Raw genomic sequence first — 22,371 nt, 5'->3', positions numbered from 1 at the left:
CACTCAGTCGCCCAGACTGGAGTGCAGTGGCTGCTTCCAGTCACCGCAACCTCAACCTGCTGGGCTCCGGCTATCCTTCCGTCTCAACCTTCCAAGTAGCCAGAACTACAGGCAGGCATTACCACACCCGGCTAATTTTTTGATTTATTGTAGAGATGAGGTCTCGCCAAGTTGCCCAGGTGGGTCTTGAACCCACAGGCTCAGGCAATCCACTCACCTCGGCCTCCCAAAACGCTGGGATTACAAGCTCAACCACCCACCCCGGCCTATAGAGTACTCTTGCCTGATGAGCTGAATTATCTTTCAAGCTGATTTTTTAAAAAATTTTGTGACTTTTTAAAAAAACTGTAGCATAAGCAACTTCTTAAGCTCTTGTTTTATTTTTCAGGTCGATGCTCGGAGTGACCGGACTGGGGAGGTCATCTTTAAGGACAACTTTTCTTCTGCAATTGCTGGTGTGGTAGAGGGAGATTACCGGATGGATGGCCACATACAGTTAATCTGCTGCTCAGTGGATGGGGAAAGTAAATTGGAATGAGAAAAACCCTTGAAAAGTTGAATTTTTAATTTGATTGGGTCAAAATACCAGGAGATTTCACTACAAAGTATTTGTATTGAGATCCTGTAGTTCTAATAAATTCATCTAAAGTTGGGGAGATGAAAACTTAGGTTTTTGTTTTTAAGAACAGGCAATTGGTGACCTAATAGTAGAGTTGGCTATACTGAGATATTCCTCAGTCTAGTGAATGATTTTTCCTTCTGTGCAGTCCGGGGCTACCTCCCAGGCACAGCTGAGATGAGAGGGAGCCTCATGGACACCAGTGCAGAGCAGGACCTGGTCCGAGAGCTGAGTCAGAAAAAACAGAATCTGTTGCTGGAACTGCGTAACTATGAGGAAAATGCCAAGGTAGGTCCTAATGTGAAGGGGTAATGGAACATTGAGACTGATGGGCAGGACTGGCAAAAGTGGAAGGAGAATGAGAGTGTCAGTGTTGGCCAGGGTGCGGGCATTCTTGCTTCAGCCCTTTTGCCAGTGTTAGAATTGATCTTAATTCTTTGATCTTAAACTTTCACTTCCCAGCAGCTGAACTATAGAAATATTTTGATGAATGTTCAAAAACTTCCACTGCATCACTATTTATAGTGATGAATACCTGGAAGCCACTTAAATGTTCATCAGTAGTGGGGAGTATGTGCTAGGAAGTATTAAGCAGCTCAAAAGAATGAAGGATATATACTTAGACTGATATGGAAGGATATCTGCAGTATTATTAAGTGACAGAAAGCAAGAACAGTATGTATAGAGTGTCTTTTATCTTTTTCAAACACAATCCAAATATTAACAATTTAAAAACGTGTGTGTGTGTGTGTGTGTGTGTGTGTGTGTGTGTACACCAAACTGCCTGGAGGCTGAGCTGGGAAGTGGTACTTAATTTGTCCTGTCAGGCATTACTGTATTTGAATTTGACGTACCAAGTGAATTTCTTTTGTTACTTGAAAAGAACAATACAAAAAACAGTGTAAAAGCCATAATGGGTTACAGTGGACCATAACCATAGAAAGAGACAAGGGTATTTTTCCACGGGGCCAGATAGAGCAAGGGAGCACTAATGAGGTGAGTTCTCTGAACCCTAAAGAGTCAGATTAATATAAGATGATGGAAACTGTCTTTTGAGGCTGAATAGCCATATTATTTAAATTGACATTCATTCACTATTTTGGTGACTGAGTTGGTAATGAGTGGGGTGTTTTGCAGGCTGAATTGAGCAGTCCACTGAATGAGGCTGATGGGCATCGGGGCATAATCCCAGCCAATACCAAGCTCCACACTGCCCTCTCAGTCAACCTGGGGAATGAGACTCGAGCTGCTCATGTAGAATTGTGCATTTCCACTTCTAATGGTAAGAAATTATTTACAGTGGGTGTTTACAGGGGCTTGTGCCTTCTTGGAGTGGTTCTTGAACTGTTTTCCCTCTTCCCTACAGACACCGTCATTCGAGCAGTATTGATTTTTGCAGAGGGAATTTTTAAAGGTGAAAGCCACGTGGTACATCCCACCATTCACAACCTATCCAGCTCCATCCGCATCCCAATTACACCGCCCAAAGATGTCCCTGTGGACCTGCACTTGAAAACGTTCGTGGGTTACAGAAGCAGGTGATCCTTTGCAAATCACAGTTCATTTCAAGACAGCACTTAGAGGAGCCCAAGATGTATACATTTTCAATATGCCATGGATTCTGTGGGGCCCGAGAAACCATTTAATGGTTCTATTCATCCATAGATAGTAGGCAGAAACCATCGAGGTTTCCATGATTTTTTATTTCCCTAACTTGAAGTCTGGAAAAAGAAAAAAAAGAGTATGTAAGTTTAAGATGACTTTTTTCTGTTTTTAGTCAGATGATCTCATTGTCACAAAAGTTTACAAAATATGTTTAATGGATGATTTTTCAACTTACAGTTTTGACCACTAAAACTAAAAGGGTTGGGATGCACCTTTATATTAGAGTTTTATATATATAAAGCTAGTGAAGAGAAACTGCCACATTTGTGAACATAAAAGCCTTTCACATTCCTTTTAGGGTATTTTAAGTCTGTAGTGCATGAATGTGTATGTCTATGTAGACTCAGTATTGCTAAATCTGAAACCTAATATGGTACTGTAGTACTTTAATCCTCAAGTGTTTTTTTCTTCAGTGAAACCCTTAAGTATCAATTGATGACCTAGTAGTGACTTTATTATCTTAGCTTTGCACTTTGAAATAACATAACATTCTTTTCACAACAGTTCTCTTGTATTTCATTGTTTGGTCTTAGCACCCAATTTCATGTATTTGAATTGACAAGACAGCTACCCCGATTCTCCATGTATGCACTGACCAGCCCAGACTCTGCCAGTGAACCACTCAGTTATGTTAATTTTACTATTGCAGAACGGCCACAGAGGGTGAGTATCTTGCTGCTGCACTGTAGAATCCTTTAGATGTTATTTCATAGAAAGGAGAAGTTACATGAATATGTTATATCGGTCACAGTAAATATGATAATGAAAGATTTATGTAATTTGGAGCTGGCTTATAACCTGTAATAAAAATATTTTCTCTTACTTTGAAAATATATCTGAGCAATCCTTAGATGTAGGTGAATTTTTACCTGTTTTTAATTCTTCTCTTTCTGTTATGGTCTTAATGTGGATGTGCTGGCCTAGTGTTTCAGAAGGAACCTGCATCAAGATGAAAAGAGAGTGAGACTTGGAGCCAGCAATGTTTTTTAGTTGAAGTGCTGCCTTAACTAATTTAATTCAATTCTTAGTGATCTTGGGGAATTCCCTCACCAGTCTGAGCCTCAGTTTTCTTGTCTGTAAGTGAGGATAGTCTTGCCACCTCACTGGGGGGCCCTTAGGATTACATGATTGGTGTGACAGCACCTTGTAAAGGTTAAAGGACTGGCTGGGCTCAGTGGCTCAGCCTATAATCCCAGCACTTTGGGAGGCTGAGGTGAGTGGATTGCCTGAGCCCGCAGGTTCAAAACCCGCCCAGACAACTTGGCAAGACCTCATCTCTACAATAAATAAAAAATTAGCCGGGCGTGGTAGGGTGCACTTGTAGTTCTGGCTACTCAGAAGGCTGAGGCAGAAGGATCACTAGAGACTAGCAGGTCGAGGCTGCGGTGGCCGGGAGTGTGCCACTGGCCGGGCACTCCAGTCTGGGCAACGGAGTGAGACTCCAACTCAAAAAAAAAAAAAAAAAGTGTTAAAAGACTGATACCAGTGAACTTTAACTTTGTCTGGGCTTCCAAATTCTTGGTGAGGTTCTTTAATCATGTAGTTTTTCAGGCCCTTGCTTGGCCTGTGAAACCAGAAACTCTACAGGGGAACATTTCCAAAAGGTGTCCTTTTGTGGTTCTTACGTGGAACTTGTGTTGCAAACCATTATAAAGTAGTATTATTATTAACATTATACAATAAGTATCACTAGTAATACTTATTGTATGGATATTTCTCTGTGGTATGTGTACATGTATACTTTATTTAACATTTTTTAAAGAACAGGATGGAATAGTTTTAAGCAGACTATATTGTCCAGGATACATCCACAAAAGAGCTATTGTGTAACAGAATTAGCATTATTCCTGAATCATTTATACACTGCGTATAAGATTATGTCTAAGTAGAAAATGCTGTAGAATTGTGCCTGTTGTGGGGCCAGCATAATTATGAATGTTTCTTCAGAACATGTGTGAGGTGGGAATGGGGAGCGTGACTAGCTTTTTCTTGGTGGGGTGGGGGATGAAGTATAATTCTTCTGTAAAAAAAAACACTAAGCAGTATAAAGAAGGGAGATCTCTTCTTTAAGAATGGCTGTACTTGAAAAATGGAAGCTCATTTCCTTGTTTTCATTTTTAAGGTGGTTATATGGCTCAATCAGAGCTTTCTGTTACCAGAAGATACTAACATTCAGAATGCTCCATTTCAAGTGTGTTTCACATCCTTACGGAATGGTGGCCAACTGTATATAAAAATAAAACCTAGTGGAGAGGTAATGCTTAATGTCTCAGGGCTTAAATTTCTCATGTAGTGTTTACCATTTAGTGTCAAGTGAGGTCTCAAAGTCATAAAACTACATTTCAGCTTAGTCTGCTAGTGTTATCATCTTGGACACTGGGGTGTAATCTTGAACAGAGGTTTTCTTTCTCCCTCCCTCCTTCCCTTCATCCTTTCCTTGTAATATTTTATAAGGATTGGAAATACAGAGATGAACAAAAGCATTTTTATTATTTGAATGATTTTGTCATTTAATTTATAAGGCCAGAGCATTTACCTTTTAGCCAACTGCTGGAAATAATGAATGTGGTTTGTACTTTTCTTGTAAACTGAACCTTATCATATTCATCATTACATATAAATACATATTCAATAATTGTGTTGAATATGAGGAAATTCAGGGACAGTGTCAGCTAAGTTTGTCTAATATCTGAGGATGCTAAACTTGTCTGTTTTTTCTTTTTATAGATCACTGTAAGTACTGATGACATTGACTTGGCTGGTGATATAATCCAGTCAATGGCATCATTTTTTGCTATTGAAGACCTTCAGGTAGAAGCGGATTTTCCTGTCTACTTTGAGGAATTACGAAAGGTGCTAATTAAGGTGAGGATACCTAGTGGATGCATTTGTTTGTGAGAATGTGGTAGTCTAATGTTTGATATGTTTCTCTTAGGAGATTAGTTTTTTTTTTTTTTTTTGAATCATGGTCATACTCTGTTGCCTAGGCTGGAGTACAGAGGCATGATCATGGCTCACCACACCCTCGACCTTCTGGGCTCAGGCTATCCTTCTGCCTCAGCCTCCTGAGTAGCTGGGACTACAAGTGTGCACCACTACACCTGACTCATTTTTTGATATTTTTGTGGAGATGAGGTCTCGCTATGTTGCTCAGGCTGATCTCGAACTCTTGGGCTCAAGTAACCCCTCCTACCCCAATCCAGATTAATGATTCTACAGATGTACTTATGTTATATGTTAGTGATGTTTTAAAGAATGTTTGCAATTCTTATAATAAAAATTGAACCAGTATTGGAGAGTTCGTTAGTTCTGTGAAAGTGAGCAGTTAGCTCTTGACCATCCTGCTTTCTTTGTTTGGTTTGGGACATACTTTAAAAAAAAAGTCGTTTTAGTATTTTTCTTTGCTTGCCCTTCATCTTTTCTGTTGTTTCTATTTTGTTCTTTGGTTTAGGGCTTTCCACAAATCCAAATTCAGAATAAAACAAAGTAAGGAGGACTGTGATCGACCCCAAAGTCCGACAACATTTCCACTGCAAATCCTTTAAATGTTAATATGTGTATTGATCCTGATGCTAAGATGTGGGAAGGATTCACATGGAGTGTCATATTGACTATTGGAGGCAGCATAGACTAAATATTAGGAGGAGATGAAATAATTAGGGAGCTAAGTTGATGTAAGGGAACAGGGGATAAAAAGAGTCTCTGTGTATGGTAAAGAGTATCTTCTCAATCTGTCTAGTTTTCAAGAAGTTTGTGAGGCCTTTTTAATTTCTGAGTGCTCATGGTCTTCAGGTGGATGAATATCATTCAGTGCATCAGAAACTCAGTGCTGACATGGCTGATAATTCTAATCTGATCCGAAGTTTGCTGGTCCGAGCTGAGGATGCTCGTCTGATGAGGGACATGTGAGTATCATGGCAAGGACAGGTTCAAGGCTAAAAATGTGAGCAACATGGAATTGCAACTCTCAGATGTTACTAGTAGGAGTATAAATTGGTACAAATACTTTGGAAAATAACTTGACATTGTTAGTAAAGTTGAAAATGTGTGTACCCTATAACTTAGCAATTCTACTCCTTGGTTATTTCTCAAAAAGCTTGTGCACATATAAACCAGGATATTTGTACAAGAGTATTCATAAGTGCATTGTTTATAAGAATCCCAAGGTAGAAATAATCCAAACTAGTGTCAACAGTATAATGGATAAATTACAGTTTATTTGTACAATGGATTACCATACAGCAATGGGAGTGCACAAATCTCCATGACATGTAACAACATGGACAAATCTTACAAACATGATAGAGACAGAAAGAAGTAAGACTTAAAAGAATATGTACAAAATGCTTCCTTGTTTATGGTTAGAAAAAAAGGCTAAACTATGTGGTCTGGGAAGCATATAATAAATGAAATCAAGGAAGAGATTATCATATAAAATAGTATTTTCTCCTAGAGGAGGAGGAGCTGTGTTCAGAAAGAACACAATGGAAAGCTTCTGGGATGCTGACAATGTCTTGTTTCTTGACCTCAAGAACAAGTGTTTTTTTCTATGAATTTTTCTGAACATGTAACATTTTACCAAAAAAAAGTTAAACATAAATATGTGCAGGTCTTCCTTCATGCTTACTAGGATGCAAAATTTATTTTGGCAGTAAAATGTACTGAAACAAATTCAGGAAAATAGTTAATAAGTGATAGGTGAAGTTTATGTGTATGTTAGGGGCAAGAATTCACCCAGGGTACCACTTGTGTTTTTTCCTGAAAGGTATGAATTATTGGTAGATAATTAAAATGATCTTGCTCAGAAGTAAATGATTTTTAAAATAACTACATTACAAAAGTCAACTCTAAATGGATCAGATCCCTAAATATAAAAAATCTCAAACTATAAGAATCTTAGAAAACATAGAAGACACCCTCAAGGAAATTGGAATAGGCAACCAGTTCCTGATCAAAACCCCAAATGCCCATGCCATAAGAGATAAGATAGACAAGTGGGATCTCATCAAACTGTAAACCTTCTGCAAGGCAAAAGAAATGATTAAGAGGGCAGGGAGACAGCCCACAGAATGGGAGAAAATATTTGCCAACTGTGTATCTGACAAAGACCTAACATCCAGGATTTACAAGGAACTCAAATGTCTGAAAGGCAAAAAATAAACAGTCCTACTAAAAACTGGACAAAAGATATGAATAGACACTTCTTAGAAGACATACGAGCAGCCAACAGATACATGAAAAAATGCTGAACCTTACTAATCGTCAAAGAAATGCAAATTAAAACCACACTGAGATACCATGTAACTCCATTCAGGATGTCCATCAGCAGTAACTCAAAAAACAGCAGATGCTGGAGAGGATGTCGGGAAAAGGGAAGGCTTCTACACTGTTGGTGGAAGTGTAAACCAGTGCAATCTCTGTGGAAAACAGTGTGGTATTCCTAAAAGATTTAAAAGTCGACCTTCCATGCGACCCAGCCATCTCCCTTCTGGGAATATACTTGGAGGAATTCACATCATTCTATAAAAAAGATACCTGACTGGGCGAGGTGACTCAAGCCTGTAATCCCAGCACTTTGGGAGGCCAAGGTGAGGGGATTGCCTGAGCCTATGGGTTTGAGAACAGCCTGGGCAACTTAGCACGACTTCATCTCTAGCAAAAATGACACTGGGGTGGATGTGAGTGTGCCACTGCACTCCAGCCTGGGCAACGGAGTGAGACTCCAACTCAAAAAAAAAAAAGATACCTGCACATGCATGCTTATTGCAGCAGCATTCACAATAGCAAAAACATGGACCCAGCTGTGCTGCCCATCATAAGTGAACTGGATAAAAAAAATGTGGTATATATACACGATGGAATATTACATAGCCATAAAGAAGGACAAAAGTATGGACTTTGCAGCAACATGGATGGATTTAGAGTCTATCCTACTCTGATCTATTACAGAAACAACTGAGTACCGCATGTTCTCACTTATAAGCAGACCATGAACATTTATCATAATACTATAAGAAAGGGTTAACAGTAGCAGGACACTGCAAGGGAAGATTGGGAGGCACATAACATCAATAAGGGTGGCTGATCTCAAATCAGGTGAAGACCAAAGGGAGGCCCAAAGGTTACCTGAATGATGACTAATTATCTACCTAATCCCAAATTGTACCCCACATTTTTTTTTTTTTTGAGTTGGAGTCTCACTCTGTTGCCCAGACTGGAGTGCAGTGGCCGCTCTCGGCCACCGCAGCCTCGACCTGCTGGGCTCCGGCGATCCTTCCGCCTCAGCCTTCCGAGTAGCCGGAATTACAGGCATGCGCTACCACGCCCGGCTGATTTTTTGATTTATTGTAGAGATGAGGTCTTGCTGCCCAGGGGTCTCGAACCCGCAGGCTCAGGCAATTCGCTCACCTCAGCCTCCCAAAGGCACGGGATTACAGGCTGAGCCACCGAGCCCGGCTGTACCCCACATTTTAAAAATAAAAATAAATCAATAAAATAAAATTATTGTTGAAAATTTCAAATACTTATAAAAGTAGATGGAATATGGTAATGTTTCATAGATACCAGCTACCTAGCTTCAACAGTGATAAACTAATGACTGATCTTTTTTCATGTCTACACTTACTCTTTCTCTCCCAGACACTATATTATGTTAAAGCAAATTTTGGATATCATATAATTCCAGCCACAACTATTTGACAATAAGCCTTTAAAATGTATATATGTGGCTAGGCATGGTGGCTCACACCTGTAATCCCAGCACTTTGGGAGGCTGAGGTGGGATGATTGCTTGAACCCAGGCATTTGAGACCAGCCTGGGCAACACAGTGAGACCGCATCCTTAAGAAAAAAAAGAAAAAGTATATATGCACAAAAACCACAAATCCACACTTAGAAAAATGTAAAGTAATTACCTAGTCAATGTTTAAATGTTCTTAGTTATCTCATAAATAAATAAATAAATATATATATATGCTCTAAGTTGGTTTGTTTAAATCAAGATCCAGCAACTAAAGATCATATATTTAGTTGGAAATCTCTTTTAATACACAGTTACTTGCTCACTCACTGTTTCTCCCCTTTCTTGTAGTTTCCATTTTGGATATTGCTGATTGTGTCCTTGTAGTACTGTTTAGTATTATTATTCTGTTTCCTGTATTCCTGCATTTCTGTTAGAATGGTAGTTAGATCCAGAGGCTTGATAAGATTCAGGTTTAATTTTTAGCAAGAATACTTTTTCTTTTTTTTTTTTTCGAGTAGGCGTCTCACTCTGTCACCCAGGCTGGAGGGCAGTGGCATACTCCTGGCCACTGCAGCCTCCACCTGCTGGGCTCAGACGATCCTTCTGCCTCAGCTTTCCAAGTAGCTGAAATTATAGGCACGCACCACTATGCCTGGCTAATTTTTTGATTTATTGTGGAGATGAGGTCTTACCAAGTTACCCCAGGTGGTCTCAAACCTGTGGGTTCAGTCAATCCTCTCACCTTGGCCTCCCAAAGTGCTGGAATTATAGGTGTGAGCCACTGCGCCTAGCAAGAATGTACATCCATGAAGAAGCGCATTGTCTCTCTTTACGATGTTATTAGCCATTGATGATCATTGCCTAGATCCATTATTTCTTTTGAGGTTTGCAAAATAGTGATTATTTCTAATTCTATTATTGTTTTTCATATATTCGCTGAAATACTTCTTTGAAAAATGATGTTCCTTCATGAATTAATGAAGTATTTGGTTCCTGAGGTTCAGTTTGTACAGGAAAGACAGGCTGTTTATCAGCTTTAAGGTGATCAGCGTCCTCCAAAGTGACCAATGAGATTTTAAAATCCTTATGAAATCATGTATTTTAGCATATTTAATGTGTTTCTATCTGTTTCAGCTACTGTTTTTTTTTTTTTTTTTTGAGTTGGAGTCTCACTCTGTTGCCCAGACAGGAGTGCAGTGGCCGCTTTTTTAATGCATATTGTCCTGTCTTGGGCCAATGGAAGACTCTTTAGGTTGGCTATAGTTATCCTTTAAACATCTCATTCGTTTTGTTTATTTTCTTGTATGACAAGATGTTTTAGGCTTATCTGATATGTTTTCTGGTCTAAATATGGAATCAACTTTTTCTCTAGAGTATTGATTCTTTTAAGTGGGGAATGGTATTTCAAAGCCATAGTCTGTGCACTAAAGGTGTTCATTGCTACTGGATTGTTACTGATTTTAGACCTTTTCTTTTTTTGAGTTGGAGTCTCACTCTGTCACCCAGGCTGGAGAACAGTGGCATGCTCCCGGCCACTGCAGCCTTGACCTGCTGGGCTCCTGCGATCCTTCTGCCTCAGCCTTCCAAGTAGCCGGAACTACAATAAATCATGTGCTAACATGCCCAACTAATTTTTGATTTATTGTAGAGATGAGGTCTCGCCAAGTTGCCTGGTTGGGTCTCGAACGTGTGGGCTCAGGCAGTCCACTTGCCTTAGCCTCCCAAAGTGCTGGGATTATAGGCTGAGCCACCGAGCCTGGCCATTTTAGATCTTTTCAATAGATAGAGCCAGGAAATATATATACATTTTTTCAGTGAGAAAATATGAGTTCATATTGCTTGTGAATACAATCTCTTAGATTTTATTACTGTATCTCTTCTCTCTCACATTGAAAATCATGCCAGGTGTAAATACAGGTTCATGCCTATAATCCCAGCAATTTGGGAGGTGGAGATAGGAGGATTGCCTGAGTCCAGGGGTTCGAGACCTGCTAGGGCAACTTGGCAAGAACTCTTCTCTACAGTAAATCAAAAAATTAGCTGAGTGTGGTGGCATGCACCTGTAGTTCCAACCACTTGGGAGGCTGAGGCAGAAGGATCCCCTGAGCCCAGCAGGTTGAAGCTGCGGTGGCCATGAGCATGCCACTGCACTCCAGCCTAGGCAACAGAGTGAGACTCTGACTCTAAAAAAAAAAAAGAAAGAAAATCATGATGTCAGTCAGTATCAACATAACTATTTATTTGCCTCATCTTATAGCACAGACACAACAATATTTAAGAATAATACCAATATTATTATCAACAATATGATTGCTGAAAGCAGTTTAAGGTTTTTTTTCTTGCAAGTTCTTTGTGTCTTTAGGGTATATCCCAGTAGAGAGTCTCATTCAAATTACTGTATTTTGAAATATTTTGTCTTTTTGATTGTCACTTGACATATACTTAGGTTCATTGTTTTATTTTACTTTCCATTTCGGGAGATAGGCATTTTTTCCTTTTTGGTTTAATTTTATTACATATTTATTAAAATCTTTTGTGGCCCGGGCTTTGTGGCTCAGCCTGTAATCCCAGCACTTTGGGAGGCCTAAGTGAGTGGATTGCCTGAGCCCGCGGGCCTGAGACCAGCCTGGGCAACTTGGTGAGACCTCGTCTCTACAATAAAAACTTAGCTGGGTGTGGTAGCATGTGCCTGTAGTTTTGGCTACTTGGAAGGCTGAGGCAGAAGGATTGCAGGAGTCCAGCAGGCTGATGCTGGGGTAGGCGTGAGTGTGCCACTGCACTCTAGCCTGGGCGATGGAGTGAGACAGCAACTTAAAAAAAAAAAATCTTTTGTGGTTCCAAAGTTAGCTCTATAAAGCAAGGCATATACGGAAAAGTCTATCTTTTCATTCCTGTGACCCTCATTCTGTTCCTTCTCTTTTATTATAAATGACCCATTAAATATGTACTATATGTACACAGATACACACCTGCACACACACACACCTTTTCGCTCTTTAGATAAACTATAGCATGCATACGGTTTTTTCCACTTTGCTTTTTGCACTTAAAAATATATCTTGGAGACTTCTCCACAGTAAAAATACTATGGGAAGAGAGAAATACTTCTGATTTGTTTTTACAGCTGTGTAGTACTCCATCCTCTGGATGTTTAATCACCTCGTTTTCTACATTTGTATTGCTCCTTGTATTGTAGATAATGCATCAATACATAGTTTTGTTACATAAATCTTTTCGTATCTTATCTTTGGGGAAAACTCCTGAAAAATAGGATTGCTGTGGTAAAAGAGAAATGCATACGGAATTTTGCAAGTTAGTGCCAACTTCTCCATAGGTGTTAACTCATTGTGCATTCTCATCAGCAGTGTATGTGATTGTCTGTTTCTCTTCAGCCTTGCCACTGGAGTATGATGGCAAACTCTTGGGTTATTACCCATCCAAAGGATGAAAATAGGGCCATGGCTTTTAATTTTTATTATTTATTAATAAAAATTATTTTTATTTCTTTCTAAATTTTATCTTATTGTGGGAAGAACACTTAACATGACTACCCTCTTAACAAATTTTAAAGTATGCAATTCATTCCTGATGACTGACAGTGTAGTGTACAGCACATCTCTAGAGCTTATTCATCTTGCTTGACTGAAACTTTATGCTGTTGATCAGCAAGTCCCCATTTTTTCCTCCCCCCAGTCCCTGGAAATCAGTTTCTTCTTTAATCCTATGAATTTGACTGTTTCAGTTTTGTAAGTTTTGTAACTTTAATAAATATATATATATATTTGAGTTGGATTCTCACTCTGTGGCCCAGACTGGAGTGCAGTGGCATACTCAGGCCACCACAACCTCGACCTGCTGGACTCAGGTGATCCTTCTGTCTCAGCCTTCCAAGTAACTGGACCACAGGTGTGTGCCACCACGCCCGGCTGATTTTTTGATTTATTGTAGAGACAAGGCTTTGCCACCTTGCTCAGGCTGTTCTCAAACTCCTGAGCTCAGGCAGTCCTCTCGCCTCTGCCTTCCAAAGTGCTGGGATTACAGGCATGAGCCACCATGCCTGACCAAGTTTAATAAATTTTTAAGTCAAATTTTACAAGTGGAATTATATAGTATTTTTCTTTCTGTGACTGGCTTATTTCACTTACCATAATGACTTCAAGGTTCACCAGGTTGTCACATATTGCAGAAGTTCCTTCTCTTTTAAGGCTGTTTGTTTGTCTATATTAACTTTTCTTTTTTTTGGAGTTGGAGTCTCACTCTGTCACCCAGGCTGGAGTGCAGTGGCCGCTCCTGGCCACCGCAGCTTCAACCTGCTGTCCTTCCGCCTCAGCCTTCCAAGTAGCTGGAACTACAGGTGCGTGCTACCACGCTCGGCTGATTTTTGATTTATTGTAGAGGTGAGGTCTCACCAAGTTGCCCAGGCGGGTCTTGAACCCGCGGGCTCAGGCAATCCACTCACCTCCGTCTCCCAAAGCGCGGGATTACAGGCTGAGCCACTGAGCCCAGCTACTAACTTTTCTTTATCATTTCACATATTGGCTATTGTGACTAGTGTTGCAATGAACATGGTAATATCTTTTCAAGGTCCTGATTTCAGTTATTTTGTTTCAATATCCAGAAGTGAGATTCCTGGATCATATGGTAGTTTTTTAAATTTTTGATGAACTTTCAGACTATTTTAATGGCTGCACCATTTTGTATTTCCACCAATAGTGTGTAGGAATTCCGGTTTCTCCACATCCTTACCAACACTTGTTGTCTTTTGTTTTTTTGATAATTGTTATCCTCACAGGTGTAAGATGATATCTCATTGTAGTTTTGATTTGCATTTCCCTAATGATTAGTGGCATTAAGCATCTTTTCATATATCTGTTAGCCATTTGTACTTTTATTTGGAGAAATGTCTATTCAAGTTTCTAGCTTGTTTTTTAGTCAAGTTATTAATTTTTTTGCTATTGAGTTGTAGAAGTCATTTACTGTGTACAGTGTTGGGCATCTTTTCATTGTTTTAAGGGTCATTTGCATTTCTTGTTTTATATGGACTGTTTATTTCTTTTGGTTTCTTGTATATTAGGTATTGTCTTGATCTATTTTTGTTGCTGTGAAAGAATACCTAAAACTGGGTAACTTATAAAGAAAAGAGTTTTATTTAGCTTATGGTTCTATAGGCGAGTACTGAGAAGTATAAGAAGCATGGTGCTGGCATCTGCTTGGCTTTTGTTAAGGGCAACATGCCATGTCAAAATACAGCAGACAGGATCAAAGGGGAGGCGAATGAATATATGTGACGAGGCAAAGGCTGAAGGGCATCCTTGCTTTATAAAGACCCACTCAAACCGGGTGTGGTATGTGTGTCTGTAGTCCCAGCTTGGGATGCTGAGGCAGGAGGATCCCTTGAGTCCAGGAGTTGAGCTCTGGCTGCAGTGAGCTGTGGTCTCACTGGGGAGTGGCCACCGCATTCCAGTCTGGGCAACAACATAGCGAGACCCGGTTTCTTTAAAAACAGAAACACTGCTCTGTGGGATTGAATCCATTCCTGCATGAGTGAGCACTTACTCCCTCGGTGATGACATTCATCTGTTCATGAGGTCTCTGCTCCTATGACCCAAATCCCCCTTCCCTCGGCCTACCTCCCAATGCTGCTGTACTGGCAATCAAACTTCAGCAGCAGTTTTGGTGGGGATATTCCACACCAAACCATAGCAGGTATGTTATACCTTCATCTTTGATATGAGTTGCAGTTTTTTTCTCCAAGTTTGTCATTTGTATTTTTCTTTGGCTTAGATTTTTGTAAGATTTTGTTTTAATTTTGGTTTTGCCCTATAAAAGCTTTTAAACATTTTTATATAGTCAAATCAGTCAGTCATTTCCTTTATACTTCTGCATTTCGAGTTATAGTTAGAAAAGTTTTCTTCACTCACAGGTATAGGGTAATTCACCTGTGCTTTCTTTTAGTACTTGCATGTTTTCTTTTTTATATTAAGTCTGTTCCAGTTGGAATTTATCCTGCTGTTTGTACAAGTAATACATTTAGCTTTATCTTTTTCTATATGACTATTACATTATTTAACACTTCTTTAAAAGTTCCTTTCTGCACTGATTTAAGCTACTGCCTTTGCCATGTGTCATATTTCCACGTGCACTTGGGTCTTTCTGGATATTCTATGCTATTCACGGGTCTGTCTTGTCTCTTCATTTGACAGTACATTCTTTTTTCAATTTTAAAAATGTGATATGTGATATTATAAAATACGTATTTGGTCTTTGACCCCGTTTCCTGGCATGCAAAAGTCCTAAGATCCTTAGAATCTCCAAAGTGATATCTTCTTGAATGCTATTAAGTTACCTGATGGCTGGCAGTCCCTAGGTGTTTTCAGGATGGAGGCTGGTCACCTGAAAGACCAGGGCATGATTAGAACATTGGGACTTTCACCCCTTCCCCACAATGTCTGGGGAGGGGAGAGGGGCTGAAGGTTAAGTTTATCACCAGTGGCCGATAGTTTAACCATCGTGCCTAAGTAGTGAAACTTCCATAAACCCCCGAAAGGACAGGGTTCAGAAAGCTTCTGGATAGCTGAATGGGTAGAAGCTCCTGGAAGGTGGTAGGTACCCTTTGGGAGGGCATGGAAGCTCCACGCCCTTCCTTCATACTTCATTCACCCTGTACATCTCTTCATCTGTATCCTTTGCAATGTTCTTTATAATAAACCGGTAAACATTTCCCTGAAGTATTTCCCTGACTTCTGTGAGCCATTCTAGCAAATTAATTAAACCCAAAGGGGGACTGTGGGAGTCCCGACTTGAAATCAGTCAGTTAAAAGTTCTGACTGGAAGTGGTGGCTCATGCCTATAATCCCAGCACTTTGGGAGGCCGAGGTGAGAGGATTGCCTGAGCCCATGGGTTTGAGACCAGCCTGGGCAACCTGGTAAGAACTCACCTCTACAATAAATCAAGAAAGATTAGCTGGGCATGGTGGTGCGCACCTGTAGTTCCAGCTACTTGGAAGGCTGAGACAGAAGGATTGCCTGACCCCAGCAGGTCGAGGCTGTGGTGGCCGTGAGTGTGCCACTGCCCCTAAGCCTGGGTGACAGAGCAAGACTCGAAATGACTCAAAATAAAAAAGTAGATATTTTCTCTTTCTTGCCAACTATCTCTCAGGTACCTTGTTTATTTCTCTCTTTTTTGGATGAATTTTAAGTCAAAAAGATGTTCCTGGCTTTAGGGATTTGGCTCTGCAAGATGTCCGATGCCTAGAGGAGGAAAGTGACCACTAACTTCCAGACCCCATCTTTCCTGAATTGTTTGTATTTCTTTTAGAGACTCTAAGGTGTGTGTGTGTGTGTGTGTGTGTGTGTGTGTGTGGAAATTAGTTGATATATAACAGAAAATTTGCCCTTTTCAGGCTTAGTTTAATAAATTTTGGAGAAACTTATACAGTAGTGTTGCTGCCACCACAGTCGAGATACAGAATATGTTCATCACCGTGTGCCCCTTGTATCAGTAGCTCCTAACCTCCAGGCCCTGGCAACCACTGATCTTATTTCTCTACATGTAGTTTTACCTTTTCCATAGTGTCATAAATGGAATTATTGTCTTTTGAGACTGCCTTCTTTTACTTACCATAATGCTGTTGAGATGTATCCATGTATCTGTAGTTTGTTCCTTTTTGTTGTTGAATAATATTTCCTTGTATGGATATGTGATAATTACTAGTTTGTCAATTGGTGGCCATTTGAGTTGTTTCCCAACTTTGATGAGTGTAAATTAAGCTGCTGTAAACATTTGCACACAGATTTTTTACAGAGATGTTTTCATTTCTCTTGGGTAAATACTTTGTAATGGGATTGCTGAGTTATACAGTAAATACATGTTTACCTTTATAAGAAACTGAATGGCCATTCTTCACAGTAGCTGCCATTTCATTGCAGTGTACCATTTTGTATTCCTGTCAGCAATGTATGAGAGCACCAGTTGCTGCATTTGGTATTTTTGGTTTTTAAAAAATTTTAGTTTTCATGAAAATTTAAAAAGTTTTCATTGTCATGTAGTAATATCTCATTGTGGTTTTAATTTTATGACTTTGTTTTTAAAACTTTGGTAGAATATAAAGCTGTTAGTTATCTAAAAATATTTTAAGAATAGTCATTTTTATCTAATGAATATCTAATGAAACTGGAAGATAAAATGTTGTCTGTCACCTTGCTTATGTTTTCCTACCCCCAGTGCAGTGGGCTTGGTGATTCTTTTTTTTTTTTTTTTTTTTTAAATTCTGGAAGGTTCTCGGGTTTTCCATTTATTTCCTCTCAAATTTTATTTTATTTTTTTAAACTTTAAATTTTTTTATCTTAAAGATGTGGGGTATGGTGACTCTTAAGTAACCAATCAAAATAAACAATGGACCACATAACTAAGGAAGGCCACTTATCATTTATCTATTTGGAAGAAATATAATATTTTGATGGAAATGTCTCAGTATTTTCAAAGCAAACTTTAGCAGTTACCCTGATTTAATGAAAATACAGCTAAAAATGATGTCTTCTTTATGTGTCTATGAAGTTTGTAAGTTTTTGTTAAGCCTGTCATACTGAGACAAAACGATGTTAAGTTTCTGTTCATTTACACAGGAAGACGATGAAGAGTCGCTATGTGGAACTCAACGACCTTAATAAAGACTTGCTAAATGAATATAAAATTCGCTGTAACAATCACACAGAGCTATTGGGAAGCCTCAAAGCAGTAAATCAAGCAATTCAAAGAGCAGGTTGTCTGCGCGGTAAGTCTCTTTTCATAGCACTGTCATTTTTTGGGTAAGCATTATTGAAGATGGTGGTGGCACTAAGTATTTCATATTGGGGATGAAGATAGCATAACTTTTTTTTTTTTTTTTTTTGAGTCAGAGTCTCAACTTTGTCGCCCAGACTGTAGTACAGTGGCATGCTCACAGCCACTGCAGCCTCGACCTGCTGGGCTCAAGCGATTCACCTGCTGGGCTCAGGTGATCCTTCTACCTCAGCCTTCCAAGTAGCTGGAACCACAGGTGTATGCCACCACGCTCGGCCAATTTTTAATGTATTGTACAGACAAGGTCTTGCCAAGTTTTCCAGGCTGGTCTCGAACCCCTGAGCTCAGGTAGTCCTCTCACATACACCTCCCAAAGTGCTGGGATTACAGGCATGAGCCACCATGCTAGGCTGATAGCATACCTTTAACACTCCAAAGTTGGCACCAGTCACTTGAATTTCAGTCTTTAGCCTACTCTTTGACTTTAGCTAGTCTCTAGACTTCAGAGGAAAAGAATACCTTCAGCTCCTTTTTTAGATCTTGCTGCATCCTCTAAAGAAAAATCTAGTGTATAGACCTCAAAGGAAATACATACAGAGACCCCATTAGAAAAAAAGAAAAGGAAAATTAATGAGTTAAGTGTCCAACTTAATTTAGAAAAAGAATAGTAGGATAAACCAAAGGAAGCAGAAATATATCCAGAGATTTATGCTGTTTAGGGTCAATGCTTTGACCTCTTTAGAAATAATCTTTGGGCCATATATGGTATCTCATACCTGTAATCCCAGCACTTTGGGAAGCTGAGGTGGGAGGATCACTTGAAGCCAGGAGTTCTAGACCAGCCTTGTCTCTACAAAAAATATAAAAAACTAGCTGGGCATTGTGGCTAGCTACTCATATTTCTAGCTACTGGGGAAGCTGAGGCAGGAGGATTGCCTGAGCCCAGGAGGTTGAGGCTGGAGTGAACTATGATTGTGCCACTGTACTCCAGCCTGGGCAACAGAGTGAGACTCCAACTAAGGGGGAAAAAAAAGAAATACTCTTTGGTTGGGCTTGGTGGCTAATGCCTGTGATCACTTTGGGAGGCTGAGACAGGGGGATCACTTGAGACCAGGAGTTCCAGACTAGCCTGAGCAATATAGTGAGACCCTGTCTCTACAAAAATAAAAAAAAAATTAGCTGGGTGTGGTGGCATGTACCTGTAGTCCCAGCTACTCAGGAAACTGAGGCAGAAGGATTGCCTAAGCCCAGAAGCTCAAGGCTGCAGTGAGCTATGATCTTGTCACTGCACTCCACCCTGGGTGACAGAAACCCTATCTCTAAAAAGCAAAAGGAAAATAATCTTTGCTTAGGTGGATATGAGCTTTGTCTTTTTTTGTAAATTCAACTTTTGGCATCTCAGTTTGGCTTCTCTGTTTTGTGATACATTCTATGATAAATTCCCTTTTTTAGGGAATGGTAAACTAAATTGCTAAATTTGCATATCTAACTCTTTTCTATCCTAGTTTTAAGCTATTTTAAAACTGGCCTCTAATTTATAATTTCACCTTTTTTGAGCCTATTTTTCTGCAGAATATAATTTCTCTTTCTTTTTTTTTTTTTATGTCCGTATCTCTCTCTTGCCCAGGCTGGAGTGCAGTGTCATGCTCACAGCCACTGCAGCAGCCTCGACCAGCTGGGCTCAGTAATTTCACTTTTAATAATCTTTGTTCTCAATGATTCTTCTCATATAGTTGGAAAACCAAAGAACCAGGTGATCACTGCTTGTCGGGATGCAATTCGAAGCAACAACATCAACACACTGTTCAGAATCATGCGGGTGGGGACAGCTTCTTCATAGAACAGGAAAGGATAATGGAGTTCCTGGAAAAGACTTTCCCTTAAAAATCTAAGCTGGTGTGCTTTGAATCATCCTGGTGAACCCAGGGTACTAAGAATGAAAACAGCCTTGGTGAGTTGTAAAATTAAAGACAAAGCATTACATCTGAAGAATATACTCACTTTCTATTTTTAAATCAGTGGTACTATTGCTGAATAATACTAGGATTGTATGGAGGAGGAACACTTTTGAAATGGTAGGACTTTAAGTCTAGTTTTTGTTTATTTATGTAAAGTTGGTGTATAAATACGTATTTTTTCTTGAAACTGTAATTGAATTTGTAATCTTCAAATAGATTATCTACTTTTTCATTAAAATTTAAAGGTATTGAACTTTGTGTTGACTGATTGTAAAACCATCACCAAGTCAGTTGCATAAACAGTTTTGTATTTTGTGGACAAAAACCAAAAATGTGGATATCTGATTTGTGTGTCTTCTTTTCAATCACCAAAAGGTAGGTGTAAACAACTAATTTATATTAAGGAAGTGCTGGGATTAGTTTATACCTTTTGAGATTAAAACCTCTAGTTGGTGCTAATTTTAAATTGTATGGTGCCATTTGTTTTTAGGGACCCTAATAAAATAATTTCATCAAGGGGGTTAACCTGCAACAAGACTCTTGAAGTCTTCCTGAATTATAGGCTACTTTCACATTAATTCTATCCTTTTGATATTAGTATCTCTATTTTACAGATGAGGGCTCTGAGCTCAAAGGCAGAATGTCCTGAATAGGCTCTCACATCTGGGTAAACTGGCTTGAAGGAGGGTTTGAAACTAAGTAATCATGACCTTTTCTGCTGCTCCAGACTTCCCAAGCAATGAAAACATTCATAAAATACTCAACTACCCTTTTTCCCCCGATATATTTTATTTTTTATTTTTATTTTTTTGAGTTGGAGTCTCACTCTGTCGCCAGAGTCTCACTCTGTCGCTCCTGGCCACTGCAGCCTCGACCTGCTGGGCTCCAGCGATCCTTTTGCCTCAGCCTTCAAAGTAGCTGGAACTACAGGCACGCGCTACCACACCCGGCTAGTTTTTTTTTTAATTTTTTATTGTAGAGATGAGGTCTCACCAATTTGCCCAGGCGGGTCTCGAACCCACGGGCTCAGACAATTCACTCACCTCAGCCTCCCAAGGTACGGGATTACAGGATGAGCCACCGAGCCCACCTTTCCCCCCCCATATAAAAGTCATCATGTTGGGCTTAGGGATCAGAAAACTGGACAATAAAAAGTTTTACCAATTCCTTTTCTATCTTGTTGCCACACTTTTCTATCCTGATAAAATCTAAGTGCCTGTAGAAGCTAGAGCTAAGCTCTTGTTTCATTGCTGAATTACATTGAAGCTTTAAGTGAACAATGAGCCATCATTTAAAAGCTTATTTTGAGGATTTTGGTATCTGGGAGAAAGCTTTTCAGTCCTATTTTGAGCATCCCCTTTAAAAAAATTACCTCCTCGACCCATAATTCAGGTACCGAATATTTTAAATACAGTATGGTTTTTGTCATTTCCTACCATGACTGCCTATCCAGTACATCAGGGCTCAGCTCAAATATTCTCTCCTCAGGAGACCTTTCCTATGTCTGTTCCTTAACCCTGATTAAATTCGGTTATCTGAATCCTAATCCCCTATTAAGTGAGAATAGCATCTGCATCTTAATCAGCTTCTTCCTCACCACAGCGCTGAGCCAATACCTTGAGCATAGAAGAACATCTGCTGCTCTCCTTGGAACTGTCTGTCCTCAGCAAGCCTGTCAGCAGCTTCAGAAATCACAAAACTAGAAACTCAACTGTTATGCAACCCTAGAAGTGTTTTACAAGAATGATTTTCAACATTGTTATTAATGTCTCAAACTTTATATTAGCAGTGACAAATCTGCCAATGCTGAGTCCTGTGATAAGAGAACTAAATTATCTCCAATTCACTTTGAAACTAAAATATGATTAAACACCCATTACAGCCTGGTGTTTTGCATTTTGTCTTTTTCCCATCTGGCCCCTGCCCACACTATCTGCTCTAACTCCTGAGTCATCTTGTTATCTGTATAGTACAGAATCTGCTTTTCCTAAAAACGATGCACATGGACAGTTCCCAAGTTGTTTTTAAGTTTTCTATAGGGACTGATTTTGCACTAGAAAGGAATCATCAGGATGTCCAGTTCCCTGAAGGCTGGAGAGCCTGCTGGCATCACGTCACTACACCTTTTAAACCAGGTTTGCATTTCCTCACTCAGTTTTAATCATGGGAATTATGTATTGGTGTTGAGAGGATGTATCCAAAAACTTCTTGTTGAAGCAATACTGGTCTAGGAGAGGTAGTCCGCCATTGACTTAAGTTTGGTGTTCTGTGGGGAAGAAACATCCATATTCAATGGAGTTTGAGAGGCAATCTTTGAACAGTAGACAAATCAGGTTCATAACCTAACGGCCTTTTTCTCTGAGACCTCATTTTCTGAATACTTAAAATTAAGGACTGATAATATTTATAGGGTACTACTTCCTTAAACAATTTTCTTCCTGTTAAATGCAAATATGATCACAGAAGTTTTATAAAAATCCTATTTTCCATTATAGGTAACTTATAAAGAGGAAGTGGTGAAGTCATCTCTGTAAGGCTGCTCTTTTCCCACACAGTACTAGAGCTTGAAGCCCATAGGGCAGGTCATACTGGGGACAAGCTGGAA

The 22,371-nt window shown here is 39.5% G+C and overlaps 1 protein-coding gene across 1 annotated transcript in view; it reads left to right on the top strand.

The window, feature by feature from the left end:
• BBS2 (Bardet-Biedl syndrome 2) overlaps positions 1–20,019 on the top strand; it is a 43,641-nt gene extending 23,622 nt beyond the window's left edge. Inside the window, exons 8-17 of the mRNA XM_021709392.1 lie at positions 389–524; positions 768–907; positions 1,757–1,901; positions 1,986–2,157; positions 2,818–2,947; positions 4,407–4,538; positions 5,012–5,149; positions 6,077–6,189; positions 17,652–17,800; positions 19,542–20,019. Of these exons, the coding sequence (XP_021565067.1) occupies positions 389–524; positions 768–907; positions 1,757–1,901; positions 1,986–2,157; positions 2,818–2,947; positions 4,407–4,538; positions 5,012–5,149; positions 6,077–6,189; positions 17,652–17,800; positions 19,542–19,648 (1,362 nt within the window). The 3' untranslated portion in view covers positions 19,649–20,019. The remainder of the gene's footprint in view (positions 1–388; positions 525–767; positions 908–1,756; positions 1,902–1,985; positions 2,158–2,817; positions 2,948–4,406; positions 4,539–5,011; positions 5,150–6,076; positions 6,190–17,651; positions 17,801–19,541) is intronic.
• Positions 20,020–22,371: the final 2,352 nt, after the last annotated feature.

The sequence above is a fragment of the Carlito syrichta genome, unplaced genomic scaffold (genome assembly GCF_000164805.1).
Source record: "Carlito syrichta isolate Samal-C Ts95f unplaced genomic scaffold, Tarsius_syrichta-2.0.1 Scaffold205434, whole genome shotgun sequence".
In the NCBI taxonomy this organism is placed as follows: Eukaryota; Metazoa; Chordata; class Mammalia; order Primates; family Tarsiidae; genus Carlito; species Carlito syrichta.
Note: the sequence above shows the minus strand (reverse complement) of the source record. Positions and strands in the feature narration are given on the sequence as shown.